Raw genomic sequence first — 15,863 nt, 5'->3', positions numbered from 1 at the left:
GTGCTGAGAAAAGGCTGTAGGGGGAAGTATGAAGCAGGGAGACCAGTTAGGGGACTAGGGTGATGACACTTAAGGTGGTAAGAAATGATCAGATTTGGGCACATTTTTAAAACCAACATCATGAGATTTGGTCACAGAATGAATGTGGGATGTGAGAAAAACAGTCCACTATGATTTCAAGGGTTTTGGCTGAAGCCCCTGGATTCGTGAAATTATCACTTGCTGAGATGGGAAAGAGTTTACGGAAAGAGGAAATTTTGGGGAGAAATTTGAGTGTTTGGTTTTAGACATAAATGTGGAGTCCTATTACATATCCAAACAGTATGTTGAGGAGGCAGTTGGAAATGCAAGTCCAGAATTTAGGGGAGGGGATATACCTGTGAGACAAAAAAACCCTCAAATGTTTGCCTGTGGTTCTAAATAAGTAACATTTATTGATTTATTTCCTGATTGCCAAGTAGCTCACCTGACTTTCTTCCAAATTCTGAAAAGTTGTCTGTAATCCTGACACCCTTGAATACTGAAGTTAACATTTTGGATGTATTTCCTTCCAGCCTTTTTTTTTCTTTTCTCTTTCTTTCTGTATATGTGTTTGTGTGTAAATGTGAGTTGGAGTGTGTTTTGGCTAAGTTGAAATTATAATGCATTGTATATATTTTGTTTGCAATCTATCTTAGTATTTTTTTCGGTATAAAATGTTATCAGAAAACTTTTTAATAATGATTAGCATGTATTTCATGGAATGGATAAGGTTAACATATTAAACTGATTGGAGGAGGGGCTAATATAACTGTTGCCACATTGAATATATTCATACACATCTATACTTTTCTAAAAGTGGAATAACTGGACCAAAAGTAAAGTGTGTAATTCTCTGAATTCTTAAAAAAAAAAAAAAAAAAAAATTAGTTCACTATCCAAAAATAATCAGTTCAGGCTCCTGAAATCCCACAAATAAAATCAAGTATCTATACCTGTAGTGTACTTTATGATAGAATTGTTTTTCACTTGATGGCTGAGAAGCAATATTTCTAATTTTCGTTGGTATTTCTTGCTCCTTTTTATGATCTTGGTATTTTATAATGTAGATTTGTTCATGTTCATTGCCTATTTTTGATTTATCTTTTTTCTCTTTATATAAGATTAACTCCCTAGTATGATGGTTTCCAGCTTCATCTATGTCCCTGCAAAAGACATGAACTCATCTTTTTTTATGGCTGCATAGTATTCCATGGTGTATATATGCCACATTTTCTTTATCCAGCCTTTCATTGATGGGCATTTGGGTTGGTTCCAAGTCTTTGCTATTGTGAATAGTGCTGCAATAAACATATGTATGCATGTGTCTTTATAGTAGAATGATTTATAATCCTTTGGGTATATACCCAGTAATGGGATTGCTGGGTTATACAGTATTTCTGGTTCTAGATCTTTGAGGAATCGCCACACTGTCTTCCACAATGGTTGAACTAATTGACACTCCCACCGACAGTGTAAAAGCATTCCTATTTCTCCATATCCTCTCCAGCATCCGTTATTTCCTGACTTTTTAATGATTGCCACTCTAACTGGTGTAAGATGGTATCTCATTGTGGTTTTGATTTGCATTTCTCTCGTGACCAGTGATAATGAGCTTTTTTTTCTTACGGTTTTTTGGCCACATAAATGTCTTCTTTTGGAAGTGTCTGTTCATATCCTTCGCCCACTTTTTGATGGGGTTGTTTTTTTCTTGTAAATTTGTTTAAGTTCTTTATAGATTCTGGATATGAGCCCTTTGTCAGATGGGTAGATTGCAAAAATTTTCTCCCATTCTGTAGGTTGCCTGTTCACTCTGATGATAGTTTCTTTTGTTGTGCAGAAGCTTTTTAGCTTAATGAGATCCCATTTGTCAATTTGCCCTTCATTGCCATTCATTGCTTTTGGTGTTGTAGTCATAAAGTCTTTGCCCATGCCTATGTCCTGAATGGTATTGCCTTGGTTTTCTTCTACAGTTTTTGTGGTTTTTAGGTATTACATTTAAGTTTTTAATCTATCTTGAGTTAATTTTTGCATAAGGTGTAATTAAGGGGTCCAGTTTCAGTTTTCTGCATATAGCTAGCCAGTTTTCCCAGCACCATTTATTAAATAGGGAATTCTTTCCCCATTGCTTGTTTTTGTCAGGTTTGTCAAAGATCAGATGCGTGGTGTTATTTCTGAGCCGTCTGTTCTGTTCCATTGGTCTGTATATCTGTTTTGGTACCAGTATCATGATGTTTTTGTTACTGTTGCCTAGTAGTATAGTTTGAGGTCAGGTAGCATGATGCCTCCAGCTTTGTTCTTTTCACTTAGGATTGTCTTGGCTATGTGGGCTCTTTTTTTGTTCCATAAGAAATTTAAAGTAGTTTTTTCTAATTCTGTGAAGAAATGCAATGGTAGCTTGAAGGGGCTAGCATTCAATCTATAAATTACTTTGGGCAGTATGGCCATTTTCACGATACTGATTCTTCCTATCCATGAACGTGCAATGTTTTTCCATTTGTTTGGGTCTTATTTCCTTGAGCAGTGGTTTGTAGTTCTACTTGAAGAGATCCTTTACACCCCTTGTTAGTTGTATTCATAGGTATATTATTCTCTTTGTAGCAATGGGAATGGGTGTTCACTTATGATTTAGCTTTCTGTTTGTCTGTTACTGTTATGTAATGCCCTTCTTTGTTTTTTATCTTCATTGGTTTAAAGTCTATTTTATCAGCTACTAGGATTGCAATGCCTGCTTTTTATTTCCTTTCCATTTGCTTGGTAAATATTCCTCCACCCCTTTATTTTGAGCCTATGTGTGTCTTTGCACATGAGATAGGTCTCCTGAATACAGCATATGAATAGGTCTTGACTCTATCCAGTTTGCCAGTCTTTATCTTTTAATTGGGACATTTAGCCTATTTACATTTAAGGTGTGAATTGTTAGGTATGAATTTGATTCTGCCATTTTGATGCTAGCTGGTTATTTTGCCCATTAGTTAATGCAGTTTCTTCACATTGTCGATGGTCTTTACAATTTGGTATGTTTTTGCAGTGGCTGGTACCAGTTTTTCCTTTCCATATGTAGTGCCTCCTTCAGGAGCTCTTGTAAGGCAGGCCTGGTGGTGACAAAAACTCTCAGCATTTGCATATCTGTAAAAGATTTTCTTTCTCCTTTGCTTATGAAGCTTAGTTTGGCTGGATATGAAATTCTGGGTAGAAACTTTTTTAAGAATGTTGAATATTGGCCCCTCACTCCCTTCTGGCCTGTAGGGTTTCTGCAGAAAGATCTGCTGTGAGTCTGATAGGCTTCCCTTTTTGGGTAACGAGACATTTCTCTCTGGCTGCCCTTAACAGTTTTTCCTTCAGTTCAACCTTGGTGAATCTGATGATTAGCATCTTGGTGTGTTGTTCTTCTCAATGAATATCTTTGTGGTATTCTCTGTATTCCCTGAATTTGAATGTTGGCCTGTCTTGAATGTTGGGGAAGTTCTCCTGGATAATATCCTGAAGAGTGTTTTCCAACTTGGTTTTATTTCCCCATCACTTTCAGGTACACTGCCTTCTGTGTTGATCTCAATGGGACCTGCAGACGAGAGCTGTTCCTATTCAGCCATCTTGCCAGCCACTGCCTATTTCTTTTTACTGATCTGTTATTTCTCTTTTTGATCTGAGGTGTTACCTTTGTAGCATGTTATTTGCTTATATATACTGGTGTTTAATTTTGCTTTTTGCTATTGTGAATGGGATTTTTTTTTTTCATTATTTTTCCAGCCTGCTATTACTGATACATAGATAAGCTAAAAATTATTGTGAACCAGTCATTTTACACAGTTCTCTTTTTTAGGTGATTCTCTTGGGCTTTTGAGGTAGAAAATTTTATATTCCAAGATGATCATTTTTTCTTTCTAATAGTGTGTGCTTCTAACTGCATTGTTCTGAACTTCCAGCATGATGTTCAATGATAGAATGATAGCAAATATCCTTGTCTTGTTCCTCGCTTAATAGTGACCATCATGTTTGTTTGCTTTTCCTAGATCTCTCTACTTTAGTTAGAAGATGCCCCAATCTTGTCCACCTAGACTTAAGGTATTTTTTAATTTGTTTATTTTAGATCAAAAGTTGAAAATTTTTGATTTCTCATTTAATGGAGAAAGGATTATAATGTTGAATTGAAGGAGCTAAGAAGTGGGTTATTTCTGTCTTTAGGATCAATGTGTGATTTTCAATATTTTTTTTCTGCTCTCTTACAGTGATAGTATCATGCTAAAGAATGACTGCTTCCCGGAATTTTTCCATCTCAGCTACCTCCAACACCTGTCTCTCAGTCGGTGCTATGATATAATACCTGAAACTTTACTGTAAGTATGTTCTGTTTTTAATGCTTAATAGAAGGCAGGAAACAACAGAGCTGCCCCTTGGTGTGAAAATCCATTATTATTAATAGACACATGAAACTGAAACATTAGTGATTAGTATAGCACAGACTGGCTATGAAAGACTAGCAGAACGTTGCTAAACTGTCTGGAGAAATTGAGTTGATTCAGATGGTTCACCAAACATTTATTGTTTAGCTGTAAGCAGTTTTAATGAGTAGCCTGCTGTCTTAGTATCTGTGAGAGGACTTAGCAAAGAAGCAGCAGATAACCTTTTCCTCCAGGAAACTCAGAGTATAATTAGGAAGGCAGACCCAATGTAGGTGTCTTTTTTTCTTCCCAATTTTTTCGGATTAACTCCAGTTGATTCCAGAGGCTTTCATCTGGGCTAAAAATTCTGTATCTTCTCCTGATCTATGTCCTAGATAGTCAAGGAATAGGAAGGATATAAGCCTGTAGATGGTATGCATTGTAAGTCTGATGCTGTTTTTGAACAGGGTTGTGTTAAGGTCTAAAAAGTGAAGTGACTTATTCCAGCCTTATGGTGAATTGGTGGCTGACCTGGGTCTAAATCCTAGGTCTCCTAGACAGAAGCAAAATAGTCACTATCTAATCCAGTAGTTCACACAAGGGTTAGTTTTACCTGCTCAGCAACTTCCACAGAATCAAGGGAGTGCAAGAAAGAAGCAGCCTGGTCTATCTTTCCTTTGGGAAGCACCATACCCAACTCATCCTGGGAATCATATTTTTATTGTTTTAAAAGGTTTCCTGTATTTCATCCCAAAGGGCTGGAAAAGTCTCCCTAATGGCAAATGTAAATTTGTAGCAATTTTATTGAAAACCAGAAGAGGTCAGTAGAGTAGGTCAGGTGCCCAACATGCCCTCAGTGCGGCTGCTGGACTCATTTATGTAGCTCGCTATTTAAATGGTGGTTAATTCAGCTTCCAGCTCCTACCCAGGAACAGTGGTGAATTTGAACAAAGAATTTTAGTCCCCAGAATCAGCCTGGATCTTTTAAGTTAGTTTCAAGAATTAATGAATAAATCTGATACCTCAGCTATCAGAGTTAGCTAGTAGAATTAGGAAATCTGGCAATTATGCATTTTAATTAATTTTGGGGTTCAGGGTCTGAGCTGGTATCTCATTTGGAAAAGGACTGCCTAAAATAGGATGGTAGGATTTACTTTCCCAGCTCTCAAGTGTTGGGGTTTAAATTCATGTGCATAAAACTTATTGAAATCCCTGCCCTCTCTTATTTTCTAGCATCCAGAACTCCTAGGAGCTTCTAGCATGAATCCAAAAAGGCTTCCCTGTCATCCATTCTTTCCTGTCCTTGTCATCTGGGCTCCTGTTTCTTTGCATGTGCAGCCCCCTGGGGAGTGTGGTGATAATTCTTTTTGGGTTGCTTTTCTTAAGAGAATCTATCCATGTGTCTTGCTTTTGTTCCTTCTCTGCAGAAAAAAAGAAGCCAAGCAGGTAATAACCCAAATGCTTTTTCTCAAGCAGAGCCAAGGGGAAGGCTGTGAGCTCTTCATTTTAATATTTTTATCCAGTGGGATAATAGTAATAGTAATTGCAATACCTGCATAATAATCGCATGGTAATACCTGGAGGCAGTGTGAATTGATGTTTACAAACATGGGCCTGAAGTCACAGAACAAGTTGTGAACCTTCACTGCATTATTATTTCTTTTATGTACAAACCTTATGAAATAAGAGAAACAGGGACATTAGGAGTTTAGTTACAAGTCAGACCACTAGAATAGAGAAGAAGAAAGATCCTGTCCTTGAAATTTAAGGTTAAAGAGTATATTTCTTTAGGCATTGTGTAAATTATACACTGATTTGCATTGTGAATCCTTAAGATGAGTGTGTTGATACTTAAAAGTTTCTCAAGATAAAATGAGAATTAGAATGACTCTAATTTCAATCATTTTGGCAGCTGATATATTTGAGATTTATAATAAAAATTCCGGGATGCTTCCGTAAGAATTTCCAGAGAACCATCTATGCTAAAGAACTTAAGGCTATTTCTCAGAAAGTGGGAAAATATAATTTGAATGTCTTTCTTCTGTAGTAATGTTTTCAAATACTTGAGAAACCCTAAATTTTTCTTCCCCAGGACCTTTCCCATTGTATTTATTCCCTTCTTAATTGGTCTTCTCCTCTGTATCTAAGCTTCCTTCTAATTCTTCCCTATTTCTCATTTAAGTAAGAAACCCAAGCTGGAGGTAGTAAACTAATCTAAGATTACAGAAGACTAAAAAACTTCTGTGGTAGGAGCATTTGTAGTTGAGGCCTTTAAGATTTTATAAGAAAAACAAGATTATTATATAGATGAGGTAAGGAACAATCCTGTGAAAGAGTTCATAAATATCTTTTATTTTCTAAAATTCAAGATACAGAAGACACTGGCGTCATTTTATACTTCTTACATTAGAAATAATGGCTCTTGAACTACTTATTTCTATTTGCTATCCCTTAGTTTGCTCTTCAGTCTCTTCCATTGTAGTTTTTAAAAGATGCTTGCAAAGTTTTTATTCTGGGTTGTAGGTAATGCACATACCAGTAGGTATTTTTTGTTTTTTCTCTTCTTCTTAAAATTTTAGAGACTTTCTGGATTTTTTACTTGGGAACTGGTTCTTCATCCATCGTCTTATCTTATATAAGCCCCTTCTTATATATAACACTCTAGTGTGTTCTGAGAGTCTGCTCTTAATTTCTTTCCTCACCAAATCTCTTTCCCAACGCTATTGCAAGAACATTCCCTCCTCTGCCATCTGCCATTCCTCCTTTTCTTACTCCCTCCTACAGTTTCTTCCTTTAAATATTCTCCAGTGCAGAATGGCTCACAATTTGGCTAATTTGGATATCCCAGAACCAGAATTCTCATAACAACATTTCTCAAATTTCACATGAGGGATTCAAAGTTGGAGCTGGATTGCTGTCATTGTAAGTGATAAGTATAAACATCTGTGTATTGTGATCTTACTTTGATACCGTTTCTACATTCCAGAAAGCAGTTTACTTAAAGAATGACAGCAATTTGTTCTTTCTGATTTTCCTTGGTTGTACCTTTAGATCTTATTGTCCCCTTGTGAACAAGTATATTTATTTCATTTGGAGTGCTTTTATTTTATAAACTAGCCTTCATCTTGTACTCAGCTAATGTATAATAAACATTTATGGGGTTTAAGACACCTTGTGGAATGTAAAATAAATATATTTAGGGGGGTAGTGGGAAGACTGGAAGGGCAGGTTAAACACAGAAGGTCTTCAGGCTAGCTGAACAGCCTGGGTTCTGTAAACACAAGGGAAGCATCCAAGGTTTTGGAGCAGATGAATGACTAATCTGAGCTAGGCTTCAGGAGGATGCCTTGGAAATTGGTATATAGAATAGGCTAGAAAGAAGAAAGACTGAAGGTCAGGTGACAGTTACTGTAAGGAAAGTTTGGGGCTTTTTTTAAAGCAATTATTGACAATATGAAAATATAAAGGATGTTTCTGACTCTAGGTCATTGATGTGCTCATTGACCTGTGGTAGGATTTTGTTGAAATTCCAAAATAAATGTTCCCTTTCCCAAGACTTTGTACTGTGTGTCCCAACCTTCAGCAAATACAGATCAGAGAGATGGCTATTGCCTCCTATAAAGGATGTGATTTTTCACCCATGTTTTCCACTTGTACCCAACTACATAACCTTGTCTAAAGTATCTTAGGGAAGTCAGTGGTAGTTTTCATCACACAGAATGGACTTGTTGACTATGAACCATTATTAAGAAGTTCATGAATCCTGCCAACATCTCCTTTTGAAAGATGAGCCTAGTTCACATAAAGGTTAAGTTCATATCCTTAATTTGCATGTAACGCAACTGGCACCACAGTAAAACATCTGCTTTTTACCATCACTAGCTTGCTAGTTTCTTCTCACAACACAGTAACCCCATTCAGATCACTGTATAAATCACAGCTGGAGAAAGGAAGCAAATATGGTTGGATTTTAAATAAACCTGAGTTTCTAAGGTTATTAGGAACCTCATTCAATAAAATGCACCAGTGCATTTCCTAAAACCATGTTGCTCAAGCTATATGGTCTGTGCTTTCCAGTTTAATTTGCTATTTTCTCAAGTCATTTATTATAAATTATATTTTCAGACTGCATTTTGTAAATGATACAAATTGTAAAATTTGGGTGATATAACTCTAGCCAAACAGTTTCCATAGATACTGCTATTCTAAAAGTCTTTTCTTCCTTTCCAGTGAACTTGGAGAAATTCCCACACTAAAAACACTACAAGTTTTTGGAATTGTGCCAGATGGTACCCTTCAACTGTTAAAGGAAGCCCTTCCTCATCTACAGATTAATTGCTCCCATTTCACCACCATTGCCAGGCCAACTATTGACAACCAAAAGAGCCAGGAGATATGGGGCATCAAATGCCGACTGACCCTGCAAAAGCCCAGTTGTCTGTGAAGTATTTATTGCAGGATGGTGTCTTCTTTAGAACAGGGAAAGTAGGCAGGAAGCTCAATTAATGGAGTACTTAGCTAGTTTTATTCTTGGTTTTCCCTTTGCCTTCATTCTGCAAGTATATTAGGGAACCATTTGAGAGGGAAAACTATGAAATCTTGCTTGTTGAAATGATTCTAAAAGCTTCTATCACTGCTTTGCTCTTAAGAGCCAAAGTTGTAGGCCTTTTGAAATTTTGGGAGAGTGAGCCTCTAATTTCAAGATACCTTAAAGAGCAAAATTTGAGCCACCTTTTCCAAGTGCCCTTTTTATGAAGTCTATTCAGAATCAAGCTTAAAAATTACCGCCAGCAAACAATCTTCATAGCTTATATAACTTTTATCTATTTAATTTTATAGTATTGCTTTATAAGACAGCTTAGAAGAACAATAAGCTATTTGTATTATGAGCTGAACAAAAAGAGAATCATAGGATAGTAGCATATGAGGCCATCTTTTCTGGTAATGAGGAAGAGAAAAATGCATTTTAATTTTGCCTTTAGATTTGAAATTATGTTAATAGAAATTAGTAGCCACTTAATTCACCTTAAAACTTACAAAAGACCAAACATTACAAAAACCAGAGGTGTAGGATTTGAAGGCCCAGGCGACAGCTTTCTACAACAGGTTAATTTGAAGTATCTCAATGTTCATTAAGTTACTGTGTTTCCAGAATTCTAAATTAGATGAGAAATATAATTGTTTTCTAACTTGATAATCAAATTATGTGAACATGGGTCCTTAAGATTTTTAAATGACTTGCTTTGTTTTAGAAAGGTGCTATTATTAATCTAGTCTTTATTCTTGAACATTTGGATGGAAGAATTCTGAAGTTGCCTGCTGTTTTCTTTCCTTTAGTGCTGAGGTTCTTAAGGTTACTTTTATATTCTAAAATCAAGTATTTTAAATTGTCTTTTTTTTTTTAATGATCTCTCACCAATAATTGTTTGAAACTATCTATTTATAAGGGTATCGGACCTAAAGTCCGAGGAACTGCACTCCCTTCAATCAGAAATAGACAACAGAAGCAGGTATATGTTTCATGCAGTTTCAGTAGTATGCACTACTTATACCTACATAAGAGTTAAAATCCAGATGTGGGACCTTTTGATACCATCAGTGATGTTTTTTTAAAACTGGTACATAGAAGTGAAAAGATTAAATTCTACTTCTTAAAAATCACAAAAAAACTAGTTTAAATTGATTTCTTCGTATGTTCAAAATGTAACGCCAAGAAAAGCCAAAACCCGTCATTTGTATTAACTTTTTTTTTAATCAAAAATTGTTAACGTTAGAAACATAGTATGAAGTGCCTTTATCTGCTTAGACCTAAGGAATATTTTAAAGTTGGGTTACACAGGAAATGATTATGCTTCAATTTCTTAGTAAACAGTGCTAAATATTACTACTTGAAATTGTTGTTTACAGATTAGTGACAAGAGCTGGGGTTAGGATTCAGTTGGACTCTGACATCCAGGTGCCCTCAAACATACAGAACTTCCAAACTCAAGTCCAGCCATAAGCTATTTTGCCAACACGTCAGAGTAATCTGTATTTTTGTATGTTATTTCTACTTTTATAGACTTGTTTTAAAATAATAAAACACATTTTTATAAAAATGAGTACTTAAGCTAAGCTGTATTCCTTTTTTCTCTTATTTTAAGTACTGTGATTAAAATTTGAAAACATTTAGTGTGATGTGCTATAGAGGCCTCTAAATAATAACCTTCAAAACAGCCCTGGGATGGTCCTTTTTGACCCATCTACTTTATATGCTTGTCACATTCAAAAAAATAATAGTTTGTAATGCCTTTTGAAAAGGCGCTAATACAGGCTCATTATCTTTAAAGTGCATCCAGTAGTAATGTATCTACAAAACATTGGAATCCAAGTGACAAAGGTGATACTCAAGTACTATCAATAAAAGTCAGCTAGTAGCAGTTTTTAAACATATTTGATCAGGTTATGCTATGTTACTGTCTTTCAGAAACTATTTGAATGTTCACTGTGTGCCCAGAGGTCTTCCAAGAAATCTGTTCCTTTTGAACCTTTCCATTCGAATGGTAGAATGGTGATTCCTTTTACATTATCACTGTTATGCCTTTTTTGTTTTTAATGATGAAAAACATCAAATATGTTAAAATATATATATATATGATGAACCCCATCATCCAATTTCAACTATCATTGACTCCTGGCCAATCTCACTTTATCCATGATCTCAACCATTCCCCTCCAATACAGGTAATTTTGGAGCAAAACGCAGACCCATAATTTCCTATTTCAGTATAGACCTCTAAAACAAGGATTCTCCTGCATGAATCCTGAAGCATTATATATCGATGATATTGAAAAATCCTCAAATCTTCAATGGGTTTTTTTGCTCAAAACCTAAACATGATGTACACATTGCATTTGATTTAAATTCTCTAAATCTTAACCTTAGGATTTCTTCCTTTCCTTGTAATTTATTTATTAAAGAAACTATGTTATCTGTCCTGTGTTCCACATTCTGGATTTTGCATCTATCCCTGGAGTGATAGGTTAATCTGTCCCCTATTTCCATAAACTCAGTTAGATCTAGCAACAAAAGCTCTAGACCAGGGGTGACTTCCCCCGACCCAGGAGATACTTGGTAACATCTGAAGACATTTTTGGTGATCACAAGAGAAGTGCAATTGGCATATAGGCAATAGAGGCTAAGGATGCTGCTAACCTTCCTAAAACAGGACAGCCCCCCAACAACAAAGAATTGTTTGGACAAAACGTCAATAGTGTCAGTGTTGAGAAACTGCTCCAGAGGATGGTATCATTAAGTTCTTTTTTTTTAGCAAGGAGACACTTGGTAAGTAATCTGTTCTTCCATTCAGAGACATACTTGTGTTTCGTTTTCACTGCTGCCACTTTACCTCCTCTTGGGCTCTTGATTCCTCTCTAATAGACCCTATCCACAAGCTCCAGAGACATGAGAGACACTGGCCAAGTGCAAAACTTTGTCTGCATAAAGTGCTTTTTAAACCTGGTGAACCCAATTACACTTCAACATTTATTGACCATCTACAATGTGCAGGATACTGTCTATAAATAGCACAGGGGAAGATGCAGAGCCTATGAGGAAAGAAAGGCAAGTAGTCTAGAGACTGGACAAACTAGATAGAAACCTCTTGTCATTGCATACCCTAACCATGGATCAAGCAAAAAGGCAACTTCCTCTTTTTTTAGTATTCTTCCCCACCTAGCCAAATATTCCAGAAAGTCAAAGTTTTCTTCACTGAGAGACTATAACCCTTCAAGATACAGGTCAAAGCCCTAAAAGCCTGTACTACTTTTATGGATAACTCAAAACATAACTGCTTTATGTTTTAGCAGATCTAAATATTAAAATGCTGATATTTTTACATTTCTCTAAATACCAGAATATCTAAATTGTAAATTTGAGCATCAAAATCTCTGTATTTAAGGTATTCAGATTAAAACTTAAAATATGCTTTTCTACTTTTTAATGATTTTCTTTAAAAAAAAAAAAAAGTCTTAAATCCTGTAAGACTTAAAAACTTTTCATGCCTTTCTTAATGTAGAAACTTTAATAAGCCTTGTCACTGACTTATGCCCTAATCCACTGCATATTTTTCACAGTCAAGAATAAACTGCCTTTGACAAAACTGAACTATTCTTTAGCAATTAATTAGTACATTTACTCTTATTTTCCCCACCATTTTATTTAGGTGTTGCAATATCCCTAAATTTTTTGCACAATTGTCTTGCTAGATGCTGTTCTTAAGTATAAGGATGCATAAGTAATATTGGTACAATGGGGACAAAGAGATCCAAGATGGCCGACTAGCAGCAGCTCAGGATTGCAGCTCCCAGTGAAGGTGCAGGGAGTGAGTGGACGCCAGACTTATAGACAAATTTTTGTTACCCACGGACCAGGAGATTCCCCGTGGAGGAACCCGATGGGTCACCAATGCGACTCGGCCAGCGCGGCTGTTTTGCTGGCATCCCTGCGCAGCGGTTCTCAATGTGGAGTATGCCGAACTGGATGCCTTTTTGGTGGCGTTTGGAGCTCCGGGAAGGCAGAATCGCCCATTCAGCTGACTGAAAGGGGGACTGAAGCAAGGAGCCAGACCGGGAGATTCCTGGGCAGAAGAGCGCCACGAATCTCAGCGCCGCTTCAGCCGGCATGGTCGCAGCATGGGAAACTGCACAGATCCTGGCGCCTTTTCGGCGGGTGACTGGGGCACCTGGGAGAGAATCCACCATTGAATTAGGAAAAGAAAAAAAGGGGACTCCGAGACAGGGAGCCAGGTGAAGGCGCTCAGCTGGTACCACCCCCACAAAACAACAATTGGAAATGCTGACGGTTGAGTTTCACAGCAAGCACAGCTGAACCTGGGAAGGTCCACCTCTGTGGAGGAGGGACGTCCACTGAAGGAAAACAAAGAAACAGAAATAACATCATTACTAACAAGCTGGACATCTGGTCAGAGACCCAATCTGAAAGTCAGCAATTATAAAGATGACAGGTGGACAAATCCACAAAGATGGGAAGAAACCAGCACAAAAAGGCTGAAAACACCCGAAATCATAATGCCCCTCCTCCTTCATGGGATCGCAGTTCCTCATCAGCAAGGGAATAAGGCCTGATGGAGAATGAATGTGATGAATTGTCAGAATCAGGTTTCAGAAGGTGGATAATAAGAAACCTCTGTGAGCTAAAAGAACATGTTCTAACCCATTGCAAAGAAACTAAGAACCTTGAAAAAAGGTTTGACGAAATGCTAACAAGAATAAACAGCTTAGAGAGGAATGTAAGTGAATTAATGGAGCTGAAAAACACAATACGAGAACTTCGTGAAGTATGCGCAAGTTTTAACAGTCGAATTGACCAAGTAGAAGAAAGGATATCAAAGGTCAAAGACCAACTCAATGAAATAAAACAAGAAGACAAGATTAGAGAAAAAAAGGTAAAAAGGAATGAGCAAAGTCTCCAAGAAATATGGGACTATGTGAAAAGACCTAATTTACGTTTGATAGGTGTACCTGAATGTGACGAAGAGAATGAATCCAAGCTGGAAAATATTCTTCAGGATATTATTCAGGAAAACTTGTCCCAACCTAGCAAGGCAGGATAATATTCAATTCCAGGTAATACAGAGAACACCACAAAGATATTCCTCAACGAGAGCAACCCCAAGGCACATAATTGTCAGATTCACCAGGGTTGAAATGGAGAAAATGCTAAGGGCAGCCAGAGAGAAAGGTCAGGTTACCCACAAAGGGAAGCCCATCAGACTTACAGCAGATAGCAGAAACCCTACAAGCCAGAAGAGAGTGGGGGCCAATATTAAACATCCTTAAAGAAAAGAACTTTCAACCCAGAATTTCATATCCACCCAAACTAAGCTTCATAAGTGAAGGAAAAATAAAATCTTTTGTGAACAAGCAAGTACTCAGAGATTTCATCACCACCAGGCCTGCTTTATAAGAGCTTCTGAAAGAAGCACTACACATAGAAAGGAACAACCAGTGTCAGCCATTCCAAAAATATACCAAAAGGTAAAGAGCATCAACATAATGAAGACTCTACATCAACTAATGGGCAAAACAGCCAGCTAGCATAAAATGGCAGTATTAAACTCATATATATTAATATTAATCCTAAATCTAAATCGACTAAATGTCCCAAACAAAAGGCACAGACAGGCAAATTGGATAAAAAGCCAAAACCCATAAGTATGCAGCATCCAGACCCATCTCACATGCAAGGATACACAAAGACTCAAAGGGATGGAGGAAGATTTACCCACCAAATGGAGAGCAAAAAATAAAAAGCAGGAGTTGCAATTCTCGCCTCTGATAAAATAGACTTTAAAGCAACACAGATCAAAAGAGGCAAAGAAGGACATTACATAATGGTAAAAGGATCAATGCAACAAGAAAAGCTAATGATCCTAAATATATATGCACCCAATACAGGAGCACCCAGATACATAAGGCAAGTTCTTAATGACTTACAAAGAGACTTAGACTCCCACACAATAATAGTGGGAGACTTTAACATCACAGAGTCAATATTAGATCAATGAGACAGAAAATTAACAAAGATATCCAGGACTTGAACTCAGACCTGGAACAAGTAAACTTAATAAACATTTACAGAACTCTCCACCCGAAATCTACAAAACATACATTCTTCTCAGTACCACATCACACCGACTCTAAAAGTGACTACATAATTGGAAGTAAATCATTCCTCAGTAATTGCATAGCATTTCACAGGTTTAAATGAAATATTGGTTGGCTGCTTGTTTGTTATTTTCCTCCCTTATTCCTTCCTGTCTCCATTGTTAGGCACAATTATTGGCATAAAAGACGTTTTTTAATACCCATTTTTAGACTGCATTCTAGCCTGGGCAATAAAGCAAGAGTCCTGTTCTCTCTCCCTCTTTCTCTCTCTCTTTCATTCCTTTTTTCCTTTCTTTCTTCTCTTTCTTTCTAAAAATAAATATTGGTACAATGGAATGAATTTAACTGATTTAAATTCTAAATGTACATTATTTTTACAACTGAGCAATATATAATGTATCAAACTTGTACTTGACAACTTTTTCAACTCAAGTAAACATTTTACAATAAAAATGGGTTAGCTGGCTCTTTCTGCTTATTAAAAAGTGAAATCAATGTAGTAAAACATGTAATATGACTTAATGTGTAGGAGCCATGAATGTAAATACGCAATGAGCATCAAAAATATTAAGTCAAAATTATCTGAAGAGCCTACATTGACAGGTAAGCACTTCATCCTCTGATTTAATAACTAATTATTCTATGTCAAATGTTAACAGTGAATGAAGTCAACAGGGCACAGAATGATGCACAGCAGTGGGGAAACATTTCTGAAACATAACACTTTGTATAAACTAGTTTTCAAATAATGACCCCTTGAGAGTTAAGGAAATAAGAAATGTTAAAAAGAAGAGC

The 15,863-nt window shown here is 36.6% G+C and overlaps 1 protein-coding gene across 5 annotated transcripts in view; it reads left to right on the top strand.

Annotated features, from left to right (window-relative positions):
* SKP2 (S-phase kinase associated protein 2) overlaps positions 1–10,498 on the top strand; it is a 34,345-nt gene extending 23,847 nt beyond the window's left edge. For 3 of the 5 annotated variants that reach the window (XM_017548257.2, XM_017548254.2, XM_037745608.1), the window contains 3 exons: positions 4,032–4,083; positions 4,248–4,355; positions 8,631–9,881. In XM_017548257.2, the coding sequence (XP_017403746.1) occupies positions 4,032–4,083; positions 4,248–4,355; positions 8,631–8,844 (374 nt within the window). In that variant the 3' untranslated portion in view covers positions 8,845–9,881. Of the gene's footprint in view, positions 1–4,031; positions 4,084–4,247; positions 4,356–5,633; positions 7,386–8,630; positions 9,882–10,307 lie in introns of those variants that run through there. The other 2 variants (XM_017548256.2, XM_017548258.2) reach the window with 2 other exon arrangements.
* Positions 10,499–15,863: the final 5,365 nt, after the last annotated feature.

This window comes from Cebus imitator, unplaced genomic scaffold (assembly GCF_001604975.1).
Source record: "Cebus imitator isolate Cc_AM_T3 unplaced genomic scaffold, Cebus_imitator-1.0 Scaffold205, whole genome shotgun sequence".
Lineage (NCBI taxonomy): Eukaryota > Metazoa > Chordata > Mammalia > Primates > Cebidae > Cebus > Cebus imitator.
This window is presented reverse-complemented; position numbering and strand designations above follow the sequence as displayed.